The sequence below is a fragment of the Ixodes scapularis genome, unplaced genomic scaffold (assembly GCF_016920785.2).
Source record: "Ixodes scapularis isolate PalLabHiFi unplaced genomic scaffold, ASM1692078v2 PGA_scaffold1__304_contigs__length_218370807, whole genome shotgun sequence".
In the NCBI taxonomy this organism is placed as follows: domain Eukaryota; kingdom Metazoa; phylum Arthropoda; class Arachnida; order Ixodida; family Ixodidae; genus Ixodes; species Ixodes scapularis.
The window spans coordinates 20524097-20539710 of record NW_024609846.1 but is presented as its reverse complement, the minus strand read 5'-3'; the positions used below and the strand labels follow the sequence as shown (position 1 = coordinate 20539710).

The 15614-nt window shown below is 48.8% G+C and overlaps 1 protein-coding gene across 1 annotated transcript in view; it reads left to right on the top strand.

Annotated features, from left to right (window-relative positions):
- The first annotated feature begins 371 nt into the window (after positions 1-371).
- The window catches only part of LOC115328053 (chymotrypsin-C-like), a 43240-nt gene continuing 27997 nt past the window's right edge, over positions 372-15614 (top strand). The window contains exons 1-2 of the mRNA XM_040205683.1: positions 372-429; positions 11759-11939. Of these exons, the coding sequence (XP_040061617.1) occupies positions 11851-11939 (89 nt within the window). The 5' untranslated portion in view covers positions 372-429; positions 11759-11850. The remainder of the gene's footprint in view (positions 430-11758; positions 11940-15614) is intronic.

Here is a 15614-nt window from a genome sequence, read left to right as displayed (position 1 = left end):
TAGTTTATATGGTTTCTTGCGTTGTTAAAATTTCGCAACTTGTATTTGGGCGTACGCTGGAAGCTTCTTCGCGTGGTAGGTTGCGTAGTCAGTCAGCTGCAACTCCTGGTTTATTTTCTTCTAATATGCTGTGTGGCCTTTCCTAAATGTCAGTTATTTGTTCACCTCAGCCTTTTATTTTTTTTGTTTTGTTTTGCACTCGCTTTGAGTAAACCAATGTCATTTGAAAGTCAAATGCCTCACGTCAAGACATTTAACAATGACGAAAGAGACAAACAATTTTATTTAGAGCTGTTTGCTTAAATAAAAGGGCAAAGCGTGCTTGAAGCGCTCCGCCTTTCGAGAGAAGCCGTAAAATGAAAGCCGACGTCTTGATCCTGATTATTTTCTACTTATGCCACAACTCCGCATCTTCTCCACGTTCAACCGGTATGTATCTAGCATTCGTTAATGAAATGTAATTGAGATGTAGCGCGTTTTCACTACTAGAGTTATACAAACCATTGTAAAGTTCAAGATTATGCAGCTACATTGTGCTTAATATGCTATACTCAGCGTATTTCAGTTGGATTTTGTTTTGATCTAGAATGTAGACCCCAATAGGCCAAGTCGATGGGGTAATTCCCTATAAGTATCTCGCAAGCAAATTCAACTAAGAATTAGTTTCCCTAATTAAGAAAATGTTCTTAACATACGGGATGAGTAGCCGGCACCATCAAACATCAACACTGGAATTTTGTACGGTATGTAGTTTCACGTATAAGTACTATTCTAACATATTGTCACGGTGTGAGGCGAAGAAATGATAAATAATTAACTGAAACGAAAGGTGTTATCGGCAAGCTTTAGCTAAACAAAATAAAAAGCTAGCGCCGAGACAGACGAAAAGCGGGCGGTGATTTCTCCGCGTAACAGAAAGCGAGAGAAAGCGAATCTTCTAGAAGTCCGTGACCAAGCGTCGCTTTTCGGCCCTGCGCCCATTATCCACTTTTTTTTTAAAGCGCATCGTCCCAATTCAACGCGAAAGAAAAACAAAAATTACTAATAAAAAAAGGTGGTGAGACAGAGAGTGAGAGAGAGAGAGAGAAACTAGTTTAGTGAAACACCAGTCAATGAACGTCCGGAGAGAAGTCCATTTCCCCCGTCGCCCCTAGCCGTCGGCCGGAATGCCTCAGGACACAACAACAGCAAGGGCTTGACCAATGATCTCCTGCTGGACTTTGGGGTCTGGGCTGCGGAGCAAAGTCTCCCAGGATTCTAGAGTACGCGAGCTATCGTACTTAGCCGGAAATCTCCATACCATGTGGTCCGAATTCGCTGCCTCATCGCTAAATTAGCACTTTGACCTGAATACTTCTGGATGCCACTTGCCGTAGATTACGGGGTTGGTAAATATTAAATAACCACGTCTGTAATTTCCTCCACATAACCTCCTCTTTCTCAGTGAGCGTTCTGTCGGCTCCCAGATAAATTTGTCGATTTAGTCTGCAGTATAGTGATTTCCTGATATGCGCGCACATCCTCTGTGCTGTTGATAGTTTCGGGGACTTGGGTGGTTCCGGGGGTCGACCGGTAAGTGAAACTTCGGCCGACCGAATGAGCCTCCTCGTTCTGTCTAAGTCCCTGGTGAGCTGGTGCCCCAACGAGCAGAACCAGCTCTCTGGATCCTCCTCCCATGTTTAATAAACGCATGGCAGTCTCCGTCACCCTCCCCGATTCTTAATTTCTCACAGCGTATTTGGAGTCGCTGATGACCACCTTAACCCACCCTTTGCCTGACAACCAAGGCTATGGCCACTTCTTCAGCTTCTACCGTCTCAACGCTACTGACTGTGCAGCACGTCACCGGGGTGCCGTATTCCCTAACCGCCACGGTCGCCGTGTGCCGCCTTGCTCTCATAATCTGCAGCGTCCGTAGATAGGACGTCCTGTCGACCTGTATACCTAGCTTGTAATGCCTCTGCCCTGTCTTTACGTCTGCCTTCGTGAAACGCAGGGTTTCTGGGTGGTAGAGGGATTCTTGTCTTCTCCCTGATCTGTCTCGGTATGTCTCTTCAGCGGACTTGCTCCTGCTTGGGCACGTAGCCGTACTCTAGATGTTTCCTCCCCGCTTTAGATCCGAGTATCCTTTGATGCTGCGCGGTAACGGCAGCCTCAATCAGCTCTCCGAGAGTGTTCGATGCCCCTAGCCTCAGAAGTCTGTCGGTGGACGTGTTTGAGGGGAGTCCGCGCGCCGCCTTGACACTTTTCCTGATATTGATTTTAAACTTGTTCCGTTCCACTCCGTTTAGTTGGAGGTAGGGTGCGACGTACACTAGCCTACTGATTACGAAAGGTTGCGCGTGTCTCAAGAGACTCGCCTCCTTCATTCCAGCGTGCCTGTTCGCTATTCGTCTGATGAGACGACCCATCTGATTTGCATTGGCTTTTAATCTAGCAGGCATTGTATGATTCTTCCGGTTCGCCTGCATCCTTAGCCCGAGGACGCGGATACAGGCGACCGCGGAGATCTCTTCGCCTCTGACGTACTAGTGGATGTCCGCCTCGCGCTTTTGTGAAGCCGCCGTTTTCCGGGGGACATGAGGAACAGTGCTTCCGACTTTTCTGTCGAACATTTGAGTCCTTTGGCTTTCAGGTACTCTTCGATGATATCAATGGCACTTTGCAGGGAAATTTCAATTTGCCCGTAACGGCCCTTTTTTACCTATAATGTTAAGTCATCCGCGTATAAGGTGTGGTTTAGATTCTTAATTTCCCCGATCTGTTTGGGGAATCTCAACCTCGCAATCTTAAAGAGGGTCGGTGATAACACCGAGCCCCGCGGCGGCACCCTCTTATTCAGTTTAATGTCCTCAATAGACTCTTCCCCTATCTTTAAAGTGGCTTTCTTGTTCATAAGAAAGTCCGTGATGTAATTTTACACTCTTTTACCGACCATTGAGTGAGTTAAGATTCTCCAACATCGACTGGTGTCTCACGTTGTCAAATGTCTTTGCCACATCTAACCCCCCCCCCCCTTCCCATCGCTTTCATGTCTCGCGTTTGCTTCTTTATAATTTGCTATTTGAGCTGCAGCATCACGTCGCATGCCGACAGCTTTGCTCGAATACCAATTATGGTGTCCGGATAAAGCCCATTTTCATCCATCTACCTACTCAGCCACGTCTGAACGACGTGCTCCATAAGCTCACCCTCGCTGGAGGTGCGTCATATCATCCTGACGTTGTTGAAGCCCAGTTTCTTCTCCGGGTTAGGAATGTAAATAAGGTTTGCAAGTCTCCAGTCCTGCGGTATCGTCCCGTTCTACCAGGACTCCTGCATGTACGCTGCGAGGTTGGCGATAGACCTGTCGTCTAAATTACAGAGAATTCTGTTGCTCACTCTGTACGGCCCAGCCACTGACTTAGACCTCAGCTGATTAATCTCAGCTCTGCCCTCAGCCAGGGAGATAGAAATGTCTAGTTCCGAATTCTCTCCCCTCCGTAGTCCGGGAGGGGTTAAGGACAAGCGGGATTGAGGTACCTGTTCCGAACTTTCACGTGTTCATTCTTAGTTTCGTCAGATTGATACGCCAGTCTTTCCCCCTGTTGTTTGTACACTGACTTTGTGCTATCCGGATCTAAGAGGTGGCGAACAAGTTGCCAAGTGTCCGCGGTACTCAAAATCCTCCCCGTCGGATCGGAGGCGTCCCCAATTTTGCTTCGTGAGTGCGATTGCGCGCTCTTCAATTTCCTTTTTAAAGCCGCTATCTGTGTTCTGATATTCCGGTTCCATTTCCTTTGTCAAAGCCGGTCCTGCAACCCTTTCTTTGTAATCCAGATATCTATTAATCTCTTGTCTACCGCATCGTCGTCCCTTTTGGTTTCCACCGCACGCTTGCGCGTGAAGTCTCTAAAGTTCCAGCGCCATGCCGTGTTTTTACTGGATCTGTAAGACATGATTGGCCAATTAGCAGGTCCAGCCGACTTCCTAATACTTGTTGGGTGAGCTGTCCATATGCCGATCCCTCTGCTCAGCTGCCTGGTCCCTTTTCTCCTAATTCTTCCAAAGTTCTTCAGTGAGTTTATTATCCCCTGGATGCAGTCGCTCTGAGAGATTCTTATCTCGCTGATGCAACTGCTCTGGGAGAGTTTGAAACATTCCCAACATGCGTTCCTCAAAGGCTTTGCGCCATTCATCGTCCAGGCTATATCTGTCCTCAAAGTTTGCCTCCAAATTCACTATTTTTAGGTCTATCACTGTCTCTGTGTCCTCATCTATTTTGGGTTTGCCCACGTTCTTCGCCCTCTTAGCCGGTGGCGGAGCCGCACTCTGCTGCTTTGTTTTTTTTTACACTTGGCTTTTCTGGGACTTGAGATTGTTTCGCAGGTCCTGTATAAGTCTTAAAAGCTATTTGAAGCTCCGCAATCTACCTACTCCTCGCCACAAGCTGTTCTTTAAGCATGCAAATTTCTGCCTTAACCTTAAACATTTCTTCATCGCATTTATCCTGGAAGGCCCTGTCTACCCAAACCACTTTTCGGCTCGACGACTTGGGTCTCGCTGGGTTGCTTAGAGGAGCACCTCCGGAGGTCCCCGCAGTCCCGGGTTCGGCCTTCTATTGCTTCTCTTCTTGCCGTTGCGGCAACCGCGGAAAGGAATCCGATCTCCTTCTCGACACACTCTGGTTTTTTTACTCACTCCTGGATCTCCCCTGATGCTTTTCCCATCGGCTCCTCCCCACTTCGGCCTCCTTTGCCTTCCACTCTTCCTCTTCCCTGCGCAGCTTGGCTTCCCATTGAATCTTCTTTATCGCATAATGGGTACTGAAAGCTTCTTCGCATTTGCGGTCAGCTGCCAAATTAGCTTTACCGCACAACTTAAACTTTGGCTCGCATACGTGATCCACGGGGGGGCTGCCATACCCCATCCCCGACAATTAAATTGGGCGCGGACGCATACGCCTGATCTGTGTCCTAACTGGCCACATCGATAGCACATCTCGTAGCGTTTCCTGCAGACCACGCGCTCCAGAGGTACACCTTAGCAGTACATTCACATCGACACTGTCTCGTGTTTGAATGTTACGATTGCCGAACTGGAGTTGCCCAGCATTTGAACGCCAATTATCGGTGGGTTCTTCGGGTGTCCAAAGGCTTCTGTCAGTTCCTCTACTGTCAATCTCGGGTTCATGCCGGGTACCCCACTCCGCCCGTTGTCCTCGTGCGGCGCGAGGTACGCCGTGATTTTGTAGTCGTCGTCGTCGATCTTGACAGACCTAATCTTCCATCACCCCATGTCCGGGGTGCTGGAATTCAGGGTGATTTTCTTATCGCCAACAATCAGCGCGTCCTCTGCTTGCCCCTTAAGCAACTGAATTTGCTCTGCCATGCGCACCACCGCACTCAGCCTGGCAATCGGAACTTTTGCGAGCGCCAGCCCGTTCTTCGGCCGAATAATATTCTTGTAGTCCTTCGCCGGTAATCACGGGAGATGCAACGCAACTGAATGCTCCGCGACATAGTGCCCATCTTCTTATGCGCGGCGTTCGCCTCCCCCGCCATCTTCCTGCTCTCCCCGAAATCGGCTCCGCGACCTGCCCTCGCGTCGCCATCTTGGCATCTTCGCCGTTCGCCTCTCGCGAGGTCCTGCAGCTCTCTGACATGTTTTCCCACTTTCGTGACCAATCCGTGGTTCTCAATTCTTCATAAGTAATTTCGGTACCCTCTACAGTCACCTCCATGGTCATCGTGCCTCTACTGCGGGGTTCCGAAGCGAGCGCCGGGAATTTCAGCCGTCGACAAGCCGCCGCGTTCGTTTACAGCTAGCGTTAGGCTTACCTAAGCGGAACACATGCTTGACACAAACATGACCGTAAAATTTTCAAACGTCCACTTACAGTAGTAAAAGAGTTCTCCAGATGGATCCTTGTGACTTCCGACAGGTGGTCGTAAACATTATTTATACAAATCGGCACAATTTTCATTAGACGAGGCAGCTTTCACGGATCCGACGTGAGCCACGATCACGCTCCCTGGACCCCTCGTTGCTTTCATCTACGGCGAGATGAAATAAACATGCAGCGTCACAGGCCTAATGCGCGTAGAACGGCTTGAGTTGGACAACGTGGACCACTCTGAGACGTGGCTGGTTGCGTCCTGAAGGTCGGGTTCTGTAGGAAAGCACCTCGTAGTTCAAGTCCCCAGTGCGGCAAATGATTTTTAGAGACCGAAGTAGCGTTTTCATTTTCTTTCTGAGGCCGCTGTGGCGAATGGGCATCCACACTCAAACCCTGTCTCCGGGCTGGAACTCAACGTCGCGGCGACGAAGGTTGTACCAGCCAGCGTCCACACGTTGTTGGTCCTTTATCCGATAGCAGGCTAGCTGGCGTACCCGTTCTGCCCGTTAGGTGACAAGCTGGGCGTCGTCGGTACCGTCGTCCGTCGGGTCGCAGGGCAGCATGGCATCGAGCGTTGTCGTCACCTTCCTACCGTGCACCAGCTGAAAATGTGGCAATACCTTATTCCATGTCTTGTGTTCCACGTACACGTATATCTAGACCATGTCGGCGATGGTATGGATTAGTCGCTGCGTCAGCCCGTTTGTCTGCGGCTGGTATGCCGTGATTCAGCAGTGGTCGATGTGGCTCAGGCGGCGTATTCCTTGAGTGTGTATCCATGTGGCTTATCTCATGAACGACGAGCCTTGGTCTGTAACCATGAACTGGGGACCGCCGTGTCGGAGGACGATAGACTAAACGAAGAACTTGGCTTCTTTCAAAGCAGTTCACGACACGAGTTCATTCGCCTTGTCCCGCCGGATGGGATAATCAGTAGCCACGATTATCCAACAGTTTCGCTCTCGCGACGGTGGAAAAGGTCCAAGTATATCCCATGCAATCTGCTAGAACAGTGTAGTCAGGGGCGCGATCGGCTGCAAGAGGCTTGTCGGCTTCGACGGCGGTTTCTTCCGTCGCAGGTACTCGTGGCACGACCGTGTGTAGAGGCGGGCAGTAATTGGGAGCTTTGGCCAAAAGTACTTCTCTCAGATACTTGCGAGGGTTCTACTGTAGCCAAGGTGACCAGATGTCGGGTCATTGTGGTAGGGTTGGAAGATTTCTTCTCGAAGACTTGTAGGGGTTACGTCGTGTTAATCTCTTCGAAGTTCACTTTGTAGAGAATAACTTTCCAGTCGACAAATGTTGGTAGGGCACGTGAAAAGGCGCGGAAAGTTGTTCGCCTCGTTTCTTCAAGCGACCGATCAGTGCGCGAGGTACAGGAGTGTCCCGTTAGAGCGCTGCCATGCCGTTAACGCTCACTACGTCAAGAAAGCGATACTCTTCATCGTCGTTTTTAGCGCAGACTGCAGCTTACTCGACGGGGGCTGTAGAAGGCAGTCAGTGTCGCTGTGTTTTCGCCCTTACTTGTAGACCATGGTCACATCGTACTCTTGCAGTCGTAGGCTCCATCTAGCGAGGTGTCCCGAAAGGTCCTTCAGGCTCACTCACCAGCCTAGCGAGTGATGGGCGGTGACCACACCAAAAGGGCTCCCGTATAAGTAGGGGTGGAAATTTATGATGGCCCAGACGCCGGCCAGGCATTCCTTCTCGTTCGTTGAGTAATTTCGTTCCGCGATCAACAACGTCCGTCCAGTGAGGACGTTCACGCTCTCGGTACCGTCCTGTCGTTGTACCAGTACTGCGCCGAGTCCTGCATTGCTGACTTCCGTGTGGATTTTGGTTTTCACCGATTGGACGAAGTGGCCAAGAACCGGTGGCGACAGCAGTCGTTTCTTTAGCTCGTCAAATGGCCGGTGTTGCTCTTCTCCCTATTCGAAGTTCAAGCCGTCTTTTCTTAGGTGCGTGAGTGGTGCAGAAAGCTTGGCGAAATCCCGAACGAACCACCAGTAGCAGGCGCAAAGTCGCAGGAATCTTTGGACTGCCTTTTCGTTGGTGGGATGTGAAGATGCCACTACGGCGCGAGTCTTCTCAGGGTAAGGAAAAACACCTTTTTTGCTCATAACCTGGCCTAAAAACTTCAGTTCGCCGTAGGCAAACCAGCTCTTCGTCGGGTTGAGGGTGATTCCGTCGGTCCTGATTTCTTGAGGAATGGCTCGAAGGCGCCGGAAATGCTCGTGTAAGTTAAGCGAAATACTACGACGTAGACGAGGAAAAAGAGAGAACTCTCGCCTTTGATGCCTGCCAGGACGGTGTGCATGACACTTTGAAAAGTTGCTGGCGCCGTGCACAGTCCGAAGGGCATCACCTTGAACTCGCACGCTCCATCGGGCGTGATGAAGGCAGTCTTCACTCGGTCCCGTTCGTGGACTTCGATCTGCCAGTAGCCACTCTTCAGGTCCATCGACGAGAAGTATCAGGAGTGGCGCAGCCAGTCCAGTGCGTCGTCGATGTGGCGGAGCGCATACACGTATTTCTTCGTCACCGCGTTAAGCCGCCTGGATTTAACGCACAATCTAAGCGTTCCGTCCCTCTTTTTCACGAGAACGAGTGGTGAGGCCCACGGGTTGATGTGTTGTACTTGTTCATGAATGGCCTCTCTTTCCTTCGGGGAGACCCATTACAGTGGCCGATGCACAAGGAGCGCATCGTCCTTTGTAACGATGCTATGTTTCGCAACTGTTCGGCGCACTTTCGACTGAATCGGAGAGCAGTCGCTGAATTTGGCAAGGAGGCCTCTGAGCTATCGTTGTTGCGTGGCACTGAGCTTGAGATTAACGTCGAGCTACGGCGGCGGTGTACGGCACGGATGAGATGGCGAGGGCTCATTGGAGATCGCGGCCATTTCGGCGACGTTCCGGACATTGTCGGCATGTCCTACAATGGCACATTTCGTGAGGTGCAATGCCTCCTGTCCGAGGTACGTCACGAGAACTACAGTGCGTTCATCCTGCAGCTCTGTTACGCCCCTTGCAAGGCCTATCCTTTTGCCGAGAGGCTGTTGAACTTCTCCTTCCAGAAGAAGTTTTCCACAGTCGACAGCATCGGTCACGACGGGCGCAAGAACACTCGACCGCGGCACCCGGTTCACGTGGTGCGCAATGACTCAGTCGGCGGCTGGCATCGTTTTGGATCCCCCCGAACGTAGGACGGGCTTTCGCAGCTTCAACTTGTTTGCTGCAAGGACAATCACGGCACCGTTCTCACAGAAGAAATCCACGCCAAGAAATGCGTCTGTCGCATAGTCCTGAAGGATGACGAACTTGACTGGACAGGTTTTCATAAATTTCGACGCAGGCAGTGCACCTCCCAACAGGAGTGACGAAGTGTCCTCCGGCGGTGCGTATTTGCATGTCTACACACGGTATCGTGACTTTCCAAAGGCGACGAGAAGGCTTCTTACTGAAAGCTATGTAATCTGCTCCGGTGTCCACGAGTGCCGACGCGTCGTTGCCGTCGATAGCAACGGTGAGGTTGTTGGGCACTGTTGCAGAATCGTCGTTTTGATGCTTGTCGTCCCTAGAGTAAAAGACAAGTTTGTGGCTTTTGACACTAAAGAACACAGACGTTCCGCCCTTCAATCCTGCGGAATCCAAACTCGTTAAAAGGGGAACAGCATCGTCCCTAATGAGAACCTCGCTGGCAAAATCATGCCACCGTGTTGCGGATGAAAGCTTCCTCACGCAGGTGAATCGTCTAAAACGCGGAGGGTACCCCGATCGCTTTTTGGTGGAAGTAGCGGATAACCTTTTTCCAAGATGAAGAAAAAAATGACGATCATATTCCTTCCAGACAATTAACAATACCTGCGGTGATTCCTCGCATTTAATATCTATCTCAGAATCTAAAAAATGTTGCGGGACATTTTGAAGTACCGGTGGTGTTTTCAGCGCAACTCAAGCTGACTCATCTATGTTCAAAAATAAACAACGAAAAGGGGGAGGGTAAAGTGTGTCAAAAGAAACACTCTAGGCAATACGTGAAGTGTGCAACGTCAGTGGTATATAACATACCAATGAGTTGTGGGAAATCGTATGTGGGCCAAACGGGGCGTTGCATAAATCAGAGGGCCAGGGAACATGCCTGGTCAGTGAAACAGTCCTCGCCGGGCAATCTTGCGGTGCACTGTAAGAGGCGCCCATGTGGCCCGGAATTGGAAAAAAACAACAGTTCTGGGAAGATACGCTAACAAAACAGCCTGAGAAATACATGAGGCATACCGCATAAGGAAGCAAGAGGAGGGTTTGTGTATTAGTGTGTCGTCACTGCACTTTATAGTTAAAGAGTTTTTCTTTTTGAGCCAACACCCAGATAAACGGTATTAACAGTCAAGGTTTGTTTCAGTAAACCTTCAGTTGAGAATGCGCTTCGTATCTGTCCCCTTCTTCATCCTTGTTTATTCAGCGCTTTCCATTCAGTCACTCACAGACTGGCTTTGAAACGCAAAATCTGAGGTTACTAGCCGCTGCAACAAAAATTACTGATTACTACATTTTAGCAGAATCGTCTCCTCCTGCGGCTTGAGGCATATGCTCACACCACTCTTGGTTCAATGAATTCCGTCGAAGCGGCCGTTGCAATGAGTGTGTGTCTACAAATATTCCCATTTACGCAGGCAAGACATTAGACAATGCCACGCGCGTAGTTGAGCGAGAACGTGCGTGGCCGAATGGTTACCGCGCTCAACAGTCGCGTGAAAGATCTGGGTTCCAGTCAAGGTAGCGGAATGTTCTTTTATTTATTCTTTCTACTCGTCGTTCTTGCATGTTCGACGACTTTCTCGTCTCATCGTGTTACGAATGTTCTAGGCGCCGAACGTTCTAGGCCGAATGTTCCAAAAACCCACACCGATACAAAAGGTGCTCCGTGTGGCGGGCCGGTGTCAGTCTCGCCCAGCGTTTGATCCTGCTGTTACGCCGACTTCGACGCCCGCGACGCTCTGTTGCTATTTTCTACTCCCTTTTTTGTTTCGGGCACAAGTTCGTCCCATTAACCGTTTATTTATACCTGTTTATTTCTTTCTTTTTTTTTTTTTTTTGTCACCACCCGTGACATTCTGGCGGAGGTGCTGGGTAGCAAACCTCCCAGTTCCTTGTGTTGGCCTTGGGTGCGGCGACTTAATCGGGTCTTGGTAGTGTCTTCGTTGGGTCGTCATGGCCTTGCTGTCAGACTTGCCCTGCGTGCGCTCGAAGGGGTACGCTGGAGGCTTATCGGTACCCCGCACCTCCACTAGAATAATACGAGTGGAGACCAAAAGAACAAGAAGAAGAGTGTGGGAACAGAACAAGGAGAAAGAAAAAAACAGAAATTAATAAACGTTTAATGGGGTGAACTGTTGCGATCCAACGTTTGTCTCGTCATTCAAATTGGTTTGCAAATACATTATAGTTCTACACTTCACTTAATAAAGTTAAAACAAGAGTGCAGGCGAGATGTTTAAAAACTGACATTTTAAAACAGGGGAGTGGGAAGAGTGTTGTCCCGTCCCGTTTCCCTGCTCTGGTTAAAAATGTGAATACTTCACTTGCGTTCTATTCTGTTCTTGTACTAAGGTTTTGGCTAATCATTGTAGTCACAGCGTACTGACCGCATCTCGTCTATGTTCTGACGCTACCATTCCAAGTAAGTACTTCGTGCTACTAATTATAGTTAACCATGAAGAGTCGAACACTTTCATCTAAAAACCACTCTACTAGCTCTGTGTTTTATATCCCGGATCGCAATTAAATGCGTCGCTCGGCTATTATCTCTCCATAAAGCGTTACCTCCTACTAATACCACGTAACCATAACCAATAAAACGTTTCAAATCCGTTTCGTGCAGAGAATTGTGGACTTGTTACAACAACGCCAGGCTCTGTGATAAGCGAACGCATTTTGAACGGCACAAACGCGACTCCTGGAGCTTGGCCATGGATGGTTGAAATTTTAGATGCAAGCGGACACCGCTGCGGTGGAGCCCTGATAAGCTCCCAACATGTGTTGACAAATGCTCACTGCCTGATGTAAGCAATTTTAGATATACTATTCTTTAAGGTTCTCATTAAATAAATCCCAAAGCAGTCTAAAACAGTTTTTTATGTCAACAATAATCAACAGTTTTACAAAACTCAAGAAAAACGAAATGCCAGTGACACTTCCCTTGAAAGTACTGCCGTATTTTCCAGACCGTGGTGTGCACACGGCTCATAGTTCACACCTCGTGCCTAGAAGAAGACGTCAGTTGCGAGTATAAAGTATAAACAGCATGTAAGCGATTTGTTGAGCGACGAGACAAGCGACGGCGACCCGCTTTGCTGCTGCATGTTCACTCGAGCGACGAGGCAAACCGCAACGAAGCAGCAGGAGCAAGTGACCAAGAAGATGAGCGCCTTTTTCTAGCAATCCAAAAACCGAGCGACGCGACAAAAGAGAGTGAGAAACCTTCGTCGCTCGTCGCTGACTCTCGTCGCTATCGCCGTCGCTAGTCTCGTCAATCGCAAAATCGCTTACATGCGTTCAGCCCCAAACGTGAGTTGTGAGTGAAACATCAGTTCTGAGTTAAACGTCAGTTGTGAGTTGAAGGTAGGTTTTGAGTTAAGCTTCAATTGTGAGTACAACGCTTGTCCTCTACGTTTTTTGCTTGTCCTTGTCCTTGGCGCTTTAGTGTATATTGCCTAGTATATGAAAAAAAAAAACAAAAAAAAAAAAAAACAGCTCTCCTAACAGCACGCCTTAAAAAATGCCTGTTTTGTTAGTTCGAAAAGAAGGTTGTATTATACATAAACGATCACTAACCGACTTCGTAATTCACAAAATCCGTCATGTTTCGTCATAATGAACGATCTTTAAAAAACGAAAATCAATCCTTGTATTGTGCGCATCCGGAGATAGTCCGACCCCTATAAACCTGAAACTTTCGAATGTATATATTTCGCGGACTAGTTCGGAAAGCACGGTATCGGACATGGGACGCGTTGTTTAAAACGCGATCGTTTAAATTTGTTTAAAAATACATTAACAAGTCGCTTTCCGGGTGATGGAAAACAGTGTTTATTCATTTCCCCATGCTCCCCTACAACACCACCAAACACTACGGAGAACGCAAGCATATCGTAATAGACCCTTTCCCAAAGCCGCGCCATCGCCTGTCCGCCATTCTTCGCCCACATACCCTGTGCGTGTATTAGACACAAAGGCTGCGTCATCGTTCGGCGAGCACTCGGATCCAATCACACGTTTCGGGTCCCAGCAATGGCGACCGCCAATGTTGTTGGTAAAACTTTTGAAAAGAGGCTATTGTGGTAGGAGACGTGGAGGTCGCTCCTCAGTCGATACACGTCGGAAGTCGACTCATTGACCCGGAGGTAGAGCACAGGTAGGCGGCCGAAGATGTGTGGGTGCGATTTCTGGTAGCGATGAGTATGTATTTGATTCATTCTTTCCATTTCTGTAGATCCTTTTGCCTCCGCAGTCATGGTAACCAAACCGGCTTTTCTGATATTTTCTGCCACGGGTATGCGTGGTCCGCGTGTAACATATCTATAAGCCATGGATACCGCGCGCGCCGCAGCTGCAAGATAAAACCCTCTCCTCGTCTTGGTTGGATGCGGCACCACCAGATGGCTGCTGATATGCTGCTATTTAAAGCTAATGGTAGCTTTAATTAGTGGCCGAGTGGGCTAACGCTTTAAGTGGCCGAGCGGGCTAATGCGTCCCAGCTCGGAGCGTGGAGCGAAAGCTTGCGCTGGGGACCTTCTGGTTTCAATCCCCCCCGTTTCCATCTGGATAAGTTCCGTACCAGAACGCGCTCGTGGAATCACTACTGCGTGATGCACGTTAGAACCCCAGGTTAGCGGTTGCACTGGATTGGCTAAATTTCTCATCCACAGCTAAGAGACAGATCACCCGTTGAGGCGTCTATCATCAGGGTTGTATAAATATACAAAGCAAACAATTTTTTTTGCCCTATTTGTCACAGTGGGAGATAACAGAAAAGGGGTACGCAGCTACGCAGCACGCATAAAAAATTGAGTAGAAGCTTTCAAGAGGGGCGAGAAAACGTCGAATGCAAAACCGTAAAACATATGTAAAGAATCGCGCTGAGCGTGGTTTAACAGTCCAACAAGCGGCAGAACATTTCTAGCTAATAGAGGGCGCGAGAGTCGCACCAGCCGCATCAGCATCAGCAACATGGCGACTGCCTAGAGCGTTTTTCGGAAAGGTGTATAGAGGAGGCTATGTCTGAGCGGGAAGAGCGCGCGCCCAGGTGCCATAGGAACGGTACAAATTGTCTCCCTTTTTTCCTCCTTAGTTGCGCTGTATGGACGGTGGAACCGCTGTTGCCTGAGGTTACTCGGGCGCGCGCCAGCAGGACATTATCTGGTCGATCGCATTGCAGCGTTCGTCGTGCTCAGTGTCCTCTTATGTATATATATAGGGTGGTTCAAGTCACCAGGCTTGATCCTAAAATGGACCGTAAAAATCTACTCCTGCACGTAGCCACCTACACTTTTCGTCAAAGGTGTATTTCACAGGTCGGTTTTTTTTTTTTTTGTAAAATTACAAAGCGTAGTTCTCTTTTAGTAAAAAAATAGGGCCAAGAAACTTGCCAGGGTCTACGGCGGGCGGTGACCCAGACGACTAAGTCCAGTAGCGGGGTGTGTTTGCCGTTCGCTTTGATAGATGGCGTCGGAAGCAGCGTCTGAAGGTGCAGCCGATCAGCGAAAGATAGCAGACGACACGCAGACGAAATCCGTTGGCAGCAAAAGCGCCGCCGTTATGCAGACGCGTTTTTTTACTTTAAGTTTTGCTTTTATTGTTCACATTCATTTTTTAACCGAATGTACATTTCAAAAATATGATATTCATTTTCATAAACCACGGTGGTCTCGAGCCGTCGCGATTAGGAGGTAGCGCCATCTATCAATACGAATGCCAAACACACCCCGCTACTGCACCCCTGTCGTCTGCGTTGCTGCCTGCCGTAGACCCTGGCAAGTTTCTTGGCCTTATTGTTTTACAGAAACAGAGCTACGCTTTGTAATTTAATCAGAAAAAACAGATCTGTGAAATACACCTTTGACGAAAAGTTTAAACGGCTACGTGCAGGCGTCGATTTTTATGGTCCATTTTAGATCGAGCCTGGTGATTTGAACCACCCTATATATATATGCTTTTTTCGTGTTTTTTTAACTTAACAGATTAGTTTGAAAAATGCCGCGAAAGGTACACTAATGCGATTTGTGCAGGCGAGTTATACGGCCAGGCCGACAAAGTCTATAGGGAGTATTCCCTAGACGCCCTATTTGTGGGTGCTGCTTAGAGCGCATGCTCAGAACGAGCTCTCATTAATAGGCTGCCAAGACCGGCATTCTTGATAGTGCGAAATGCACGTTGCAAAAGAACTGTGGAAGCTCGCCCTTTGCACGCGCTCAGCAGTCGCGCACACAGGTATGGCCGCCAGTGAATTCTCCCTATAGGGGGCTAATCCTGATAATCAGCCAACTAACTGATTAAAAATCCAAAATTAACTTTTTAATAGTATACAAATAGGACATAGACTTCCAATTAGAAACGTGATCAGCGACATCGAAAACTACTAAATCGACTCCTTTTAGAAGGATATAACGCAGGGGCAATATATTAGGGCCTTACGTAAAAACGCTCAATTTGGACGCGTTTCTAGGTTTCGATTACTT